Raw genomic sequence first — 16,524 nt, 5'->3', positions numbered from 1 at the left:
CTGCTTGATATAAAACATCTATGATTATTAACAGATGCCTCTTTCTTTACAACCACCACATCACAGAGACAGGCTATTTAATTACCAATGACTTGTTCAATTTACTAAGCAATCTTTCCATTTGTAATAAAAAAATGTATGTAAAATCAAGACCATTTTCTGTGAGTTGTGTTCACATTCACAATTTGATAATAAAGCTTGTTCAACATGAATGGAATCCTGATATGATAATATAACATCATGAATTTTTATTAAATATTTCATTAACTATTTTGAATGTATATTTGCAAAGCAGGTGACATGAACAGGGAAGAAATAGACTTTAAACCAACAATGACCTATATTTCCAGGAAATATTTGTAAGTCGCTCTGGATAAGAGCGTCTGCTAAATGACTTAAATGTAAATGTAAATGTAACTAACAATTCCAAAACTACTGTCTTATGCACACAAGTGTAGGGGGATAAAGAATATGTACATAAAGATATATGAATGAGTGATGGTACAGAGCGGCATAGGCAAGACACAGTAGATGGTATCGAGTACAGTATATACATATGAGATGAGTATGTAAACAAAGTGGCATAGTTAAAGTGGCTAGTGATACATGTATTAAATAAGGATGCAGTAGATGATATAGAGTACAGTATATACGTATACATATGAGATGAATAATGTAGGGTATGTAAACATTATATTAGGTAGCATTGTTTAAAGTGGCTAGTGATATATTTGACATCATTTCCCATCAATTCCCATTATTAAAGTGGCTGGAGTTGAGTCAGTGTGTTGGCAGCAGCCACTCAATGTTAATGGTGGATGTTTAACAGTCTGATGGCCTTGAGATAGAAGCTGTTTTTCAGTCTCTTGGTCCCAGCTTTGATGCACCTGTACTGACCTCGCCTTCTGGATGATAGCGGGGTGAACAGGCAGGGGCTCGGGTGGTTGTTGTCCTTGATGATCTTTATGGCCTTCCTGTAACATCGGGTGGTGTAGGTGTCCTGGAGGGCAGGTAGTTTGCCCCCAGTGATGCGTTGTGCAGACCTCACTACCCTCTGGAGAGCCTTACGGTTGTGGGCGGAGCAGTTGCCGTACCAGGCGGTGATACAGCCCGCCAGGATGCTCTCGATTGTGCATCTGTAGAAGTTTGTGAGTGCTTTTGGTGACAAGCTGTGAGTGTAAGGTTATTTTCCTGACACCACACTCCGAGGGCCCTCACCTCCTCCCTGTAGGCCGTCTCTTCGTTGTTGGTAATCAAGCCTACCACCGTTGTGTCGTCCGCAAACTTGATGATTGAGTTGGAGGCGTGCGTGGCCACGCAGTTCGTGGGTGAACAGGGAGTACAGGAGAGGGCTCAGAACGCACCCTTGTGGGGCCCCAGTGTTGAGGATCAGTGGGGTGGAGATGTTGTTGCCTACCCTCACTAGCTTACCACATATGTTATAGAAATTTGTCAGTCGTTGATGTGGCTTGCAACCAGTGGTTGCCTCGACAGCTGTGGAGCGCACCCTAGGTCTGTCAGACCTCTCTATCTGCTTGGTATTGTTAGGTCATAACAAACCAGACCACCCATAACTAATGCTGCGTTCAAGTGCTAGTTGGAACTAAGAAACTCTGACATTTCAGACTTGCTAACAAATACTTGCTAACGTGCCGCGTAAAACTAATCAGCAAGTCGGACTTTTCTGAGTTTCCTAGTTCCGTGAACGCGGCAACATTCAGCGGGTTTTTAAATATTTTTATTTTACCCTTATATAACTAGGCAAGTCAGTTAAGAAAAATTCTCATTTTCAATGATGGCCTAGAAACAGTGGGTTAACTGCCTGTTCAGGGGCAGAACGACAGATTTGAACCTTGTCAGCTCGGGTGTTTGAACTTGCAACCTTCCGGTTACTGGTCCACCGCTCTAACCACTAGCTACCCTGCCTCCCCATGCAAACATTACACAGATGATTACCATTTACGCCAAATGAAATTTTAAAAACGCAAACAATAGTTTCTATTGGACAAATTCTGGTAGGTCCCTCCCTGTTTCGTTCCGTTTGTTCACTAAATGGTAAACGGTTTCCGTAATGAATACACCCCGGCCTCAAGCCTCATGTCCACCAGATTGCTTTCCAGCGGAAGTCATTCATTGTCAATGGAGCAACAATGAGTTGGGGATGCTGCACTAGGCTGCGGTGCGTTCTGTGTTCCGCATGCGTTCAATATTTTCAACTCGTGCATTGCTTTACCGTGCAGTGGTACAAACAGAAGTTCATAAACAGTCAAGCCAGTTAGCTAGCTATGTAACTACAAAGCTAACCATTACATTACCAAAAGTATGTGGACACCTGCTCGTCGAACATCTCATTCCAAAATCATGGGCATTAGAGTTGGTCCCTCCTTTGCTGATATAACAGACTATACACTCTTATGGGAAGGCTTTCCAATAGATCTCGGAACATTCCTGTGGGGACTTGCTTCCATTCAGCCACAAGAGCATTAGAGGTTGGGGACTGATGTTGGGCGATTAGGCCTGGCTCGCAGTCTGCGTTCCAATCAATCTTTACAGTTGGCACTATGCATGGGGGCAGGTAGCGTTCTCCTAGCGTCCGCCAAACCCAGATTCATCCGTCGGACTGCCAGATGGTCACAATAACAGCACTTACAGTTGACTTGTTGGAAAGGTGGCATCCTATGACGGTGCCACGTTGAAAGTCACTGAGCTCTTCAGTAAGGCTATTCTACTGCCAATGTTTGTCTATGGCGATTGCAAGGCGGTGTGCTCGATTTTATACACCGGTCATTAACAGGTGTGGCTGAAGTTGAAGGGGTGTCCACATACTTTTGTATATATAGTGTATATCCAAATTGGACATTAATAACCACATTCAGGGCCTGTTACAATATATACATCATGACGGATTTGAGGAATATCCACTTTGTTTGATCAGATTTGTTGAATGTGCGCAAATCCGGCGTCCTTCTTCTCTCCCCAACGCTCTGTGTTCCATTGACCTCTTCGCCGCATCTATAGAACATACATGTTTGTCTGTGATGCAAAGTGTCAGCTATATACAGTTGAAGTTTATATGCACTTAGGTTGGAGTCATTAAAACACATTTCTTGTTAACAAACTATAGTTTTGGCAAGTGGGTTAGGACATCTACTTTGTGCATGACACAAGTCATTTTTCCAACAATTGTTTACAGACAGATTATTTAACTTATAATTCACTGTATCACAATTCCAGTGGGTCAGAAGTTTACATACACGAAGTTGACTGTGACTTCAAAAAGCTTGGAATATTCCAGAAAATGATGTCATGGCTTTAGAAGCTTCTGATAGGCTAATTGACATAAATTGAGTCAATTGGAGGTGTATCTGTGGATGTATTTCAAGTCCTACCTTCAAACGCAGTGCCTCTTTGCTTGATATCATGGGAAAATGTAAAGAAATCTGCCAAGACCTCAGAAAAACAATTGTAGACCTCCACAAGTCTGCTTCATCCTTGGGAGCAATTTCCAAACACCTGAAGATACCACGTTCATCTGTACAAACAATAGTACACAAGTATAAACACCATAGGACCACACAGCCGTGATACCGCTCAGGAAGGAGATGTGTTCTGTCTCCTAGAGATGAACGTACTTTGGTGCGAAAAGTGCAAATCAATCCCAGAACAACAGCAAAGGGCCTTGTGAAGATGCTGGAGGAAACAGGTACAAAGTATCTATATCCACAGTAAAACGAGTCCTATATCGACATAACCTGAAAGACCGCTCAGCAAGGAAGAAGCCACTGCTCCAAAACCGCCATAAAAAAAAACAGACTACAGTTTGCAACTGCACATGGGGACAAAGATTGTACTTTTTGGAGAAATGTCCTCTGGTCTGATAAAACAAAAATAGAACTGTTTGGCCATAATGATCATCGTTATGTTTGGAGGAAAAGGGGGGAGGTTTACACGCCGAGGAACCATCCCTACCGTGAAGCACGGGGGGTGGCAGCATCATGTTGTGCTGGTGCTTTGCTGCAGGAGGGACTGGTGCACTTCACCAGTCACGGTATTGGAGTGGACATCACAAAGCCCTGACCTCAATCATATAGAAAAGTTTTGGGCAGAACTGAAAAAGTGTGTGTGAGCAAGAAGGCCTACAAACCTGACTCCGTTACACCAGGTCTGTCAGGAGGAATGGGCCAAAATTCACCCAACTTATTGTGGGAAGCTTGTGGAAGGCTACCCGAAATGTTTGACACAAGTTAAACAATTTCAAAGCAATGCTACCAAATACTAATTGAGTGTATGTAGACTTCTGACCCACTGGGAATGTGATGAAAGAATTAAAAGCTGAAATAAATAATTCTCTCTACTATTATTCTGACATTTCACATTCTTAAAATAAAGTGGAGATCCTAATTGACCTAAGGCAGGGATTTTTTACTCGGATTAAATGTCAGGAATTGTGAAAAACGTTTAAATGTATTTGCCTAAGGTGTATGTAAACTTCTGACTTCAACTGTACAATACATTTCTATCTCGAACTTTATAGAATGCTCAATTTAGAACAGATATACTTTTCATGCAGTGCAGTCTTTTCAGGTCTATACAATACATTTGTCTGTCAGTTGTGGCCTCTCCTTTCCTGGAGCCAGGTGCGCAGCTAGCTGAGTGTGCGGTGTGTGGGAGGGGCTGTGGAGAATGGAAAAACAAAAGCCACCCAACCTACAGTGGCTCCTTCTCTACCTGTGGGCGGCCAATTCTTTGCTCATATCACCGTCGTCAACATTAAACGCATTAAAGAAGAAGACGTCAACCATGTGCAAATCTCGTTGAGCGTCATGAGCCGGACTTGATACAAAGAAACATGAGGTATGTGTCAATTAAAGATGGAGTTTGTTTGCAGACATTGCGACATTATTTTGAGGGTGTGTATTAGTTATATTTCACGCTATTATGATCCAGTCATATGGGATTACACTGAACGTCATCAAATATAGTTCCCCGGTTGTAGAGTATGTTACTGGGCGTGGGCAAACTTTAGTTCCAGCATATGCCAGCCCAGTGCTAACACGCCTTATTCAAATAAACCGACTGAAGCCACAATGATGACAGGTGTTTTAGTGCTGGGGTGTAACAACAGCCAGCACACCTAGTAACTAGAGCGGTGTTGGATATCCATGGTCTAGGGGTGGGCAATTCCAGTCCTCGAGGGCCTGATTGGTGTCAGTTTTTCCCCAACCCCAGCTAACACACCTGATTCCACTAATCATCTAATCATGATCCTCAGTTTAGAATGCAATGTGATGAATCAGGTGTGCTTTCTCGAGATGGAGAAAGTGTGACACCAATCAGGCCTCCCAGGACTGGAATTTCCCACCCCTGGACTTCTAACACTTCTAACACACTGTCTTTATATGATTTTAATTATGTGATTGTCAGACAGCCAAGGAATAGTTATTGTAGTCTAACTACACCACCAGTACACCAGACGCAATTGTCTTCGTAAACAATCTCATGTGCAAAGGGCAAAGCAAACCGTGGTCATGTAATATAGCCTACTCTTGGTGCTTTCAAGACACCTGATAACATGACAGATGCTGCGTTCAAAACAACTGGTAACTCGAAGAAAAATAGTTCCCAGTTCTGATATAGTTCCCAGCCACTTCTCTTTTAGGCAGGCTATATTTTTTTCATTGATAATAACTGCAGATGTGCACATGTCACTTGGTCTTATAGAGGTATAGTATATGAGAGAATAATTACAAATATTAATATTCATCTTAATGATATATTCATGTTTGCTGTGTAAGGGGTGATTTCAATAAATGTTTATACATTAAAATGGTCATTCTGTACAACAGTGTGGCAAGACCAATTGCCCCTCTCACTCTTTCTATCCTTTCTCTCAGCTCAGCTCTGATGCAATCATGTACAGCCCTTTCTGGAAGGCTGTATAGAAGACCCTGTTTTCTATTCATCCTGGTGGCAGTGGCTGTCTCCGTGACCTACACCACCTTCGCCTTGAATTGGTGGAACGACCCACAGCGACCCTCGGTAATCAGTCACACTGGAAAGACTCCTGATGATGATCAGGTGAACCCGCGTGTCTTGACCAATCGGAATGGTGTCCAATGGGAGGATCCCGGGCGGTACCACGTGGCATACCCGCGGGGATACAAATTCATAATGGATGAGCCGGAGAAGTGTCGGACCGGGAGTCAGGCCCCGTTCCTGGTGCTGATGGCCCCCGTGGCGCCTGGTAACCCTACTGGAAATTTCCCACAAGATGAACACATTCTGTTTGCAATTCTAACATGATCCATTGCATGTGAAGTGATAACCTGTTTCCAATACATTTTAAATGTATGTAGGAACTAAGAATGCAATCCAAACTAGCTTTTTTTCCTTCAGGTGTTTGTGAAAGCCGACTGGAAGAAAAAGTTACAGTAAAATGTGTTATTGTGTAATTATTGTATTTCCAACACGTTTTTAACATGTACATTTCCGGTAGGTAACCTGGCCTCCCGGGACGCCATCCGCAGGACGTGGGGTAATGAGACCCTGGTGCAGGGGAAGAAGGTACAGACGCTATTCATGCTAGGACTTCCTGGAGGACCAGGTGCCCAGGAGCTGCAGGAGAAGGTTTGTCTTGAATGTTTTACTTTTTAAAGTTTTTTTAAGTGTTGGGCTTGTTAATATTGAAATAGTTTGATTTGACTTGGAGTTGATTCTGATCTGATTCGAAGGTGAACCAGGAGAGCCGGACGCACCACGACCTCCTCCAGAGCGACTTCAAGGACACCTACCATAACCTGACCATCAAGACCATGGTGATCCTCGAGTGGCTCGTCTCGCGGTGCCCTGAGGCCTCCTACGCCATGAAGATAGACTCAGACGTGTTCCTCAACGTCCAGAACCTTGTCTCCATGCTGGTCAACTCTGACACTCCCAAACAGAACTACATGACCGGTCTAGTCTGGTGGCACAGCCCGGTGTTGAGAAACCCCAACAACAAGTTCTTCCTGCCTTATGAGGTGATGGCTGAGTCAGAGTATCCTCCGTACCCTCTGGGGTTTGGCTACATCATGTCCATGGACCTCCCCAAGAAGATCATGGGGGTCACTCCACAGATCAAGGTATGTTGATCTTCTGTATTTTGCTAAGCAAATGTTCCTATGTATGGGACTTAAAGCATCGTCTTTTCTTTATTTCTCTCATTCATTGGTTACACTTTATTATTATGTAGCATTCACAAAGCATGTCATTATTGAATTCATCCTGCCATTCATCCATCCATTTGATGAATTTCATTCAAGCCCATCTACATCGAGGATGCCTACCTGGGGATGTGTCTGAAGCGACTGGGCATCTCCCCCACCAATCCTCCCAGCAAGTCTCTCTTTGACGTCAACCCCATCTACAGCTACGGACGCTGCAAACTGTCCACCGTGGTTGCCGTGACGACGACCAAAGTGAGCCAGCTGCTGAGGTACTGGCAGGACTACACAAGGCCCGGCCCGCCATGCTGAGAGAGTAATCACCACAGCAACCATTGCTTCTTCCTGTTTGGAAAACGGAATTCACGAAGACACTTCCTGTATGTTTCCCTTCCTGGAAATGTTGAATTGGAACTTTGGGTAAGAGACATTGGCTCTTGCATAAGAGACATCCGTTCACTCTTGTTGGGAGATCCATAGGTCATTTGGTATTTTGCTAATGTATACCTCAACCCCTCCCTTTACATTGACTGTAGTGCAGTGAAGGTGGACAGGTTTTGGAGATGGCTTATTGGGCCTGTCTCAATACCTTTCAACTGTCACATGCTGCAACAAAAAGAGCCCAAGCTGCATATTTGTATAATACCTGAGAGCCTTAAGACTGGATCCTATCAGATCTGCGCTAGCCGACACCCGCATAGTGGTTGTATTGGTGGTGTCGGAGGTGGCACTGTCAAATCCACAAGCGGCTCCCGGCGTTATACCTAAAGTGGACATTGCCATTGGCTGACATATATTGTTATTTTATGGTTGGTTATGATCAACTTACCACACAAGGCAATAGCCTACGTGTCAACATTATGTTATATAGTCCCGGTGAGAAGTTACTTAGAAATGTCCTTGTTTTGGGTAAAAAACACTTTTTGTCCATTAAAATAACATCAAATTGATCAGAGATACAGTGTAGACATTGTTGTAAATGACTATTGTAGCTGGAAATGGCTGATTGTTTATGGAATATCTACATAGGCGTACAGAGGCCCATTATCACAGGGATGCAAACTAGTCTCCTTCTGGCAAAATTTGCCGTCTTGAATCCAAAATCGGTGACCTACGTGATTTGTGTTGATCCGATGAGAGAAGTGTGTGTTTGGGGTTGGATCACTACTGGCTGTAATCATTTTTTAAAACTCAGTGAATGTTATTTTTGCGCACTTGATTGTCTATAGTGTCCACTATGAGCAAAAATATAATTTGATGTTTTTTTTTTTTCCATGTGCAGTGTGTGTGTGTGTGTGTGTGTGTGTGGTCACAAGCGTTCTATTATAAAGGACGTCATGGCTAACTGAAATATTACTGTATTGTTTTTTTTCTCTCAAGACTTGAGTGCTTCTACACCTGCATCGCTTGCTGTTTGGGGTTTTAGGCTGGGTTTCTGTACAGCACTTTGACATATCAGCTGATGTAAGAAGGGGCAACATTAAATTTGATTTGAGTGTCATTTGCAGTAAAGTCTAGGCAACAAATAACATTGGCTGGCTTTCTTTACATTTTTTAGCTGTTAGGTTCACATTAACCACTATTTTACACAGATTGATCACGTAGATCATATTTTGTTTTAATTAGTTAAATCCTGAATTTTCCCCTTAGCAGGGATTTGTTTAGCATGTTTCAGTGACACCAAAAAATGTCACCTTTTTGGGCCCTCACCAGTTTGCATCCCTGTAGACATTGTTAATGTTGTAAATGACTATTATAGCTGGAAATGGCTGCTTTTTGATGGAATATCTACATAGGCGTAGAGGCCCATTATCAGCAACCATCCCTCCTGTGTTCCAATGGCACGTTGTGTTAGCTAATTCAAATGTAACATTTTAAAAGGCTAATTTATCACTAGAAAACCCTTCTGCAATTGTTAGCACAGCTGAAAACTGTTGTGCTGATTTAAAGAAGCAATAAAACTGTCCGCCTTTAGACTGAGTATCTGCAGAATCAGCATTTGGGTTCGATTTACAGGCTCATACACGATGATCCACGGGTCAGTGCTACAAGGGCGGAGGGCTCAATGTAAGAAGGGGGGCGGCGTCAGTCAGAGCTGCCACATGTCAGATACCCTCCCATTATGTTTAGGTTTGCGGCCGGAGTCAACACCTTTGAGGGGGGGGGGGGTACTGTCACGCCCTGACCTTCGTTACCTTTGTTTTCTTTATTTTGATTAGGTGAGGGTGTGACAAGGGTGGTTTGTTTAGTTTTTGTATTGTCTAGGGGTTTATGTCTATGGTTGCCTAGATTGGTTCTCAGAGGCAGCTGTTTATCGTTGTTACGCATGCCTCTATGAAGAGGGAACACAACACCCTGCTACAACTCAACCCTCAGTGAAGTTAGAGGTATGGACTGTAGGTGTGAGTAAGGATCACAAAAGGCAGAGAATTTACCGTTTACTAGGAATTTATTCCTACACATGGTAATATGGGGAAAAGGGGCTGGATGGAACCAAAGCAAAGAAAATGTCAGTCCCCCTCTATCTAACCTGCCTACCCACTACATATCTAACTTAGCACCACCTGGTGCGCTAACCAAAATACAGGGGGTGGTCCGCCCAGGTCTTACCTAGTGTGCATAGACAGTGAATACTACAGGTATATGTATGCCCGTGGGCCTCTTGCCTAAGCACTCCCTAGGTGCCTTCCCCTTCCCCCCTGGGAACAAATGAAACCTGATAACAAACCAATTCAATAATCAAAACAGTGCGTCCTATTGACACATAACAGTCATACCCAACCAGCTCCCTCAGCAACATAGTCCATACCAAATCACTTTCTGAGAAACAACCAACACTATATAACCCTCAGCTCCCTGAAACACGACCAACACAGCTCTCAGCAATTGAATTCTCTATATCACAATCAATCTCCCCTGAGCAACAGAACACTGGTTTGTATACAGCTGTAAAAAGTGTTGGTAATTGACAACAGCTGCGTTCTGATGAGAGGGCGGGGTCAGCTGTCCAATTAGCCATGGTGTCAACCAATCAGCTGCTTGAGGGGATTTCAAGAAACCAATCCTGAAACACCACGCCTAACAAACCACAACATGTAACTGGGGAATGTAGCAGTTGTCTCTGATTGGGGACCATATTTAGGTAGCCATATTCCTTGTGTATTTGGTGGGTTATTGTCTATGTATAGTTGCATGTCAGCACTCGTGTTTCTAGCTTCACGTTTGTTTTGTTGTTTTGTATAGTTGAAGTGTTCTTCGTTTATTAAGAGAAGAATGTATGCTTATCACGCTGCGCCCTGGTCTCATTACGATGAACAGGACAATACCCTGACTCTGCTGGCACAGAATGCAAGAGAAGGGACACAATTTCCCTAGTTAAAAGAAATTCATGTTAGCAGGAAATATGAACTAAATATGCATGTTTAAAAATATATACTTGTGTATTGATTTTAAAGAAAGGCATTGATGTTTATGGTTGGGTACATTGGTGCAACGGCAGTGCTTTTTTCACGAATGAGCTTGTTATATCATCACCCGCTCAGCGAAGTAGGCTGTGATTCAATGATAAATTAACAGGCACCGAATCGATTATATGCAACGCAGAACAAGCTAGATAAACTAGTAATATCATCAACCATGTGTAGTTAACTAGTGATTGTTAAACAATCAACATTTTTATAAGATAAGTTTAATGCTAGCTAGCACCTTGCCTCCTTGCTGCACTCGAGTAACAGGTAGTCAGCCTGCCATGCAGCCTCCTCGTGGAGTGCAATGTAATTGGCCATAGCCGGTGTCCAAAAATGGCGATTACCGATTTGTTTTAAACTTGAAATCGGCCCTAATTAATCTGTCATTCCGATTTTAATTGGTCGACCTCTAGATCTCATACAACCAGAATAGAAGGAGGAGTGGGAGGCCTGGGGGCACCACTGAGCAAGAGGACAAGTACATTAGTGTCTAGTTTGAGAAACAGATGTCTCAAGTGCTCAACTGGCAGTTTCATTAAATAGTACCCGCAAAAAACACCAGTCTCAATGTCAAAAGTGAAGAGGGATGCTGGCCTTCTAGATAAGCCTCCAGGATTGGATGATATTGCCACTCCTTTTTGCCACATCTTCAATATAAACCTACTAGAAAGTGTGTGCCCTCAGGCCTGGAGGGAACCTAGTCTGTTTCCAACCCTTAGTAAACTTCTGGAAAAAATTGTTTGACCAGATACATTGCTATTTCACAGTAAAGAATTTGAAAACAGACTTTCAGCACGCTTATAGGGAAGGACACTGAACAAGCACAGCACTTACACAAATGACTGATGATTGGCTGGGAGAAATTGAAAAAATTATTGTGGGGGCTGTCTTGTTAGACTTCAGTGCAGCTTTTGGCAAGAACAGCTCAAATAAGCAGAGAAACAACAGTCCATCATTACTTTAAGCCATAAAGGTCAGTCTGGAACATTTCAAGAACTTTGACATTTTCTTCAAGTGCAGTTGCAAAAACCATCAAGGGCTATGATTAAACTGGCTCTCATGAGGACCGCCACAGGAAAGGAAGACCCAGAGTTACCTCTGCTGCAGAGGATAAGTTCATAACAGTTACCCGCCTCAGATTGCAGCCCAAATAAATGCTTCACAGAGTTCAAGTAACAGACACATCTCAACATCAACTGTTCAGAGGAGAGTGCGTGAAGCAGGCCTTCATGGTCGAATTGCTGCAAAGAAACCACTACTAAAGGACACCAATAAGAAGAGACTTGTTTGGGCCAAGAAACACGGGCAATGGACATTAGACTGGTGGAAATCTGTCCTTTGGTCTGATGAGTCCAAATTTGAGATTTTTGGTTCCAACCGCCGTGTCTTTGTGAGACGCAGACTAGGTGAACGGATGATCTCTGCATGTGTGTCTTCACTATTATTCTAAAATGTTGAAAATAGTAAAAATAAAGAAAAACCCTTGAATGACTAGATGTGTCCAAACTTTTGACTGATACTGTACATAAGGTGTATGTTTTAGGAACCAAATGTGGGGTATCATGTATGCTACACTCATAGATTAAAAGGGTTCTTAGGCTGTCCACATAGGAGAAAGCTTGAAGATTGAAACCTGAAGGGTTCTTCTACCTGAAACCAAAATGGTTCTCCGATGGAGAATTACCCTTTAGGGACTCTTTTTATTCTAAGAGTCTTGTTTTTACAGTAAAATAAAGGAATATAATGTTTTCATGTTTTGTGCTGTAATACCAGAGGTATTCAACTCTGACCCTACGAGGTCCGGAGCTTGCTGGTTTTCTGTTCTACCTGATAACTAACTGCACCCACCTGGTGTCCCAGGTCTAAATCAGTCCCTGATCAGAGGGGAATCACCCGCGTGGTGTCCCAGGTCTAAATCAGTCCCTGATCAGAAGGGAATCACCCGCCTGGTGTCCCAGGTCTGAATCAGTCCCTGATCAGAGGGGAATCACCCGCCTGGTGTCCCAGGTCTAAATCAGTCCCTGATCAGAGGGGAATCACCCACCTGGTGTCCCAGGTCTAAATCAGTCCCTGATCAGAGGGGAATCACCCGCCTGGTGTCCCAGGTCTAAATCAGTCCCTGATCAGAGGGGAGGAATGAAAAAAACTCAGTGGAACTGGCTTCGAGGTCCAGAGTCTAGTATACTCTGGATTCTGACACATTATTGTGTAGTGAAAGTGCCCCACCTAAAGGTAGCTGCCTGTCTTCATTATGCTAGTTGATTCATTGTAAACACATTTACGAAGCATTTGTACCCGTGTAGTTTGGACCTCTGTTTCAAATAGTGCTGTCCACTCCAATCTCCTCATCCATGGAACAAACATCAGTAAAATGGACTTCACCTAGGAAACATTCTCCATCTGACAGACTGGTATGTCGTCTTAGGTTATTGACACAGTAATAATGCAACAAAACTCTTCATAATTAAACTTTTATTGAGACATGATCCATCTACTGACAAATTCTGGAATGTTGACATATTATCCTGTGTTGGAGGCAGTGGAGGCTGGTGATGGAAAAATAAGGAGGGCATGCTCATTTTAATGGCTGGGATGGAATGAATGGAACGGTATACAAACACCTGCAATTTAAAGTGAATAAATTATCATTAGCCTATTCTATAATAATATTACCTGTGGAACCTCTCCTCGCCATTTCTCCACTACCAGCCTCAACTGATTGGATGTGTGTTGAGTTTGAATGGTTGTTACAGTTACTTCATTGGCTTGTGTAATTTAATCGTACTACCACCAGGGGGTGTCCAAACATCAGGTATAGTAAAGAAGACAGGCAGTACAGACATTACACACATGGGGCAGTAGTATGCTTTAATCGTCTTACCAGTGTGACCACGACATAGACATTTAACATACAGTGCCTTGCGAAAGTATTCGGCCCCCTTGAACTTTGCAACCTTTTGCCACATTTCAGGCTTCAAACATAAAGATATAAAACTGTATTTTTTTGTGAAGAATCAACAACAAGTGGGACACAATCATGAAGTGGAACGACATTTATTGGATATTTCAAACTTTTTTAACAAATCAAAAACTGAAAAATTGGGCGTGCAAAATTATTCGGCCCCCTTGGCCAGAATCTCCATGGAATGCCCACAAGATAAAGAGCCTACACGCCATAGTAAGACTGGTGTGTGTGTACGTCCCTGGCATGAAAGACCAGCAATGTTTACGATCACACACGCACATTCTCAATCAACTTTAGATAAAGACTAAGCCAGACCAATAAGTGGTAAAGCCAAGATGTGTCTGTCTACATCTTCACACACTGATCTAAGGTCATTTTGTAAGGTTTTCTGTCAATGGTGAGGTTGCTATTTGAGGGAGCCATGTCATTCTTCTCTCCCATTATCTATCACCTTGCTGCCATTTCGAGACTATGGCAGGGAATTTATCGAATTGAGCCTGAATACTGTAAAGATATTGATCATGATAGACCACGGTACTATCTGAGCCTGAATACTGTAAAGATATTGATCATGATAGACCACGGTACTATCTGAGCCTGAATACTGTAAAGATATTGATCATGATAGACCACGGTACTATCTGAGCCTGAATACTGTAAAGATATTGATCATGATAGACCACGGTACTATCTGAGCCTGAATACTGTAAAGATATTGATCATGATAGACCACGGTACTATCTGAGCCTGAATACTGTAAAGATATTGATCATGATAGACCACGGTACTATCTGAGCCTGAATACTGTAAAGATATTGATGATGATAGACCACGGTACTATCTGAGCCTGAATACTGTAAAGATATTGATCATGATAGACCACAGTACTATCTGAGCCTGAATACTGTAAAGATATTGATGATGATAGACCACGGTACTATCTGAGCCTGAATACTGTAAAGATATTGATGATGATAGACCACAGTACTATCTGAGCCTGAATACTGTAAAGATATTGATCATGATAGACCACGGTACTATCTGAGCCTGAATACTGTAAAGATATTGATCATGATAGACCACGGTACTATCTGAGCCTGAATACTGTAAAGATATTGATCATGATAGACCACGGTACTATCTGAGCCTGAATACTGTAAAGATATTGATCATGATAGACCACGGTACTATCTGAGCCTGAATACTGTAAAGATATTGATCATGATAGACCACGGTACTATCTGAGCCTGAATACTGTAAAGATATTGATCATGATAGACCACGGTACTATCTGAGCCTGAATACTGTAAAGATATTGATCATGATAGACCACGGTACTATCTGAGCCTGAATACTGTAAAGATATTGATCATGATAGACCACGGTACTATCTGAGCCTGAATACTGTAAAGATATTGATCATGATAGACCACGGTACTATCTGAGCCTGAATACTGTAAAGATATTGATCATGATAGACCACGGTACTATCTGAGCCTGAATACTGTAAAGATATTGATCATGATAGACCACGGTACTATCTGAGCCTGAATACTGTAAAGATATTGATCATGATAGACCACGGTACTATCTGAGCCTGAATACTGTAAAGATATTGATGATGATAGACCACGGTACTATCTGAGCCTGAATACTGTAAAGATATTGATGATGATAGACCACGGTACTATCTGAGCCTGAATACTGTAAAGATATTGATCATGATAGACCACGGTACTATCTGAGCCTGAATACTGTCAAGCTATTGTAGTTTCTGAGGGAGAGTTGACTGTATCAGTGGCCTGGTTTATATTCTCCTCTGTCTTTCTATCGGTCTGAATCTCTCTTTCTCTCTCATTTCCCCCTCTCTTTCTCCTCCCTTTTATTGTATCCCTCCCTGTGTATCTCTCCAACTCTCTTCTTCCCTCCCTCTTAAAAAAAACTGTTGTCTCTCCCTGCCGCTGTCATCTCCTCTCTTCTTGTGATGTGTAGCTTGGACCTGCCTGCCTTTCTGTCTGTCTACCAGCCTCTACCATTCCCACTTCTCCCCAGTGTGTCTGTCTGCCAGCCTCTACCATTCCCACTTCTCCCCAGTGTGTCTGTCTGCCAGCCTCTACCATTCCCACTTCTCCCCAGTGTGTCTTTCTGCCAGCCTCTACCATTCCCACTTCTCCCCAGTGTATCTGTCTGCCAGACTCTACCATTCCCACTTCTCCCCAGTGTGTCTGTCTGCCAGCCTCTACCATTCCCACTTCTCCCCAGTGTGTCTGTCTGCCAGCCTCTACCATTCCCACTTCTCCCCAGTGTATCTGTCTGCCAGACTCTACCATTCCCACTTCTCCCCAGTGTGTCTGTCTGCCAGCCTCTACCATTCCCACTTCTCCCCAGTGTGTCTGTCTGCCAGCCTCTACCATTCCCACTTCTCCCCAGTGTGTCTGTCTGCCAGCCTCTACCAATCCCACTTCTCCCCAGTGTGTCTGTCTGCCAGCCTCTACCATTCCCACTTCTCCCCAGTGTATCTTTCTGCCAGCCTCTACCATTCCCACTTCTCCCCAGTGTATCTGTCTGCCAGACTCTACCATTCCCACTTCTCCCCAGTGTGTCTGTCTGCCAGCCTCTACCATTCCCACTTCTCCCCAGTGTGTCTGTCTGCCAGCCTCTACCAATCCCACTTCTCCCCAGTGTGTCTGTCTGCCAGCCTCTACCATTCCCACTTCTCCCCAGTGTGTCTGTCTGCCAGCCTCTACCATTCCCACTTCTCCCCAGTGTGTCTGTCTGCCAGCCTCTACCATTCCCACTTCTCCCCAGTGTGTCTGTCTGCCAGCCTCTACCATTCCCACTTCTCCCCAGTGTGTCTGTCTGCTAACCCTTAATCACCACTGAGCCTGGA

General features: G+C 43.3%; 1 protein-coding gene across 1 annotated transcript; it reads left to right on the top strand.

Moving 5' to 3' along the window:
• Positions 1-4,674: 4,674 nt before the first annotated feature.
• On the top strand, positions 4,675-9,038 carry LOC124015542 (beta-1,3-galactosyltransferase 2-like). The gene is made up of 5 exons (XM_046330820.1): positions 4,675-4,854; positions 5,895-6,244; positions 6,497-6,627; positions 6,732-7,121; positions 7,302-9,038. Exons 1-5 carry the CDS (start codon positions 4,850-4,852, stop codon positions 7,512-7,514), a joined length of 1,089 nt encoding a protein of 362 aa, XP_046186776.1. The 5' UTR covers positions 4,675-4,849; the 3' UTR covers positions 7,515-9,038.
• The last annotated feature ends 7,486 nt before the right edge of the window (positions 9,039-16,524 follow it).

This window comes from Oncorhynchus gorbuscha, linkage group LG26 (assembly GCF_021184085.1).
Source record: "Oncorhynchus gorbuscha isolate QuinsamMale2020 ecotype Even-year linkage group LG26, OgorEven_v1.0, whole genome shotgun sequence".
In the NCBI taxonomy this organism is placed as follows: Eukaryota; Metazoa; Chordata; class Actinopteri; order Salmoniformes; family Salmonidae; genus Oncorhynchus; species Oncorhynchus gorbuscha.
Note: the sequence above shows the minus strand (reverse complement) of the source record. Positions and strands in the feature narration are given on the sequence as shown.

What these genes read in the sequence shown, in the direction of transcription:
- LOC124015542 (XM_046330820.1), top strand. An exon ending in GATGGCCCCCGTGGCGCCTG is followed by an intron (nt 6,245 to 6,496) that starts GTAACCCTACTG and finishes CATTTCCGGTAG; the next exon opens with GTAACCTGGCCTCCCGGGAC. An exon ending in GGGTCACTCCACAGATCAAG is followed by an intron (nt 7,122 to 7,301) that starts GTATGTTGATCT and finishes ATTTCATTCAAG; the next exon opens with CCCATCTACATCGAGGATGC.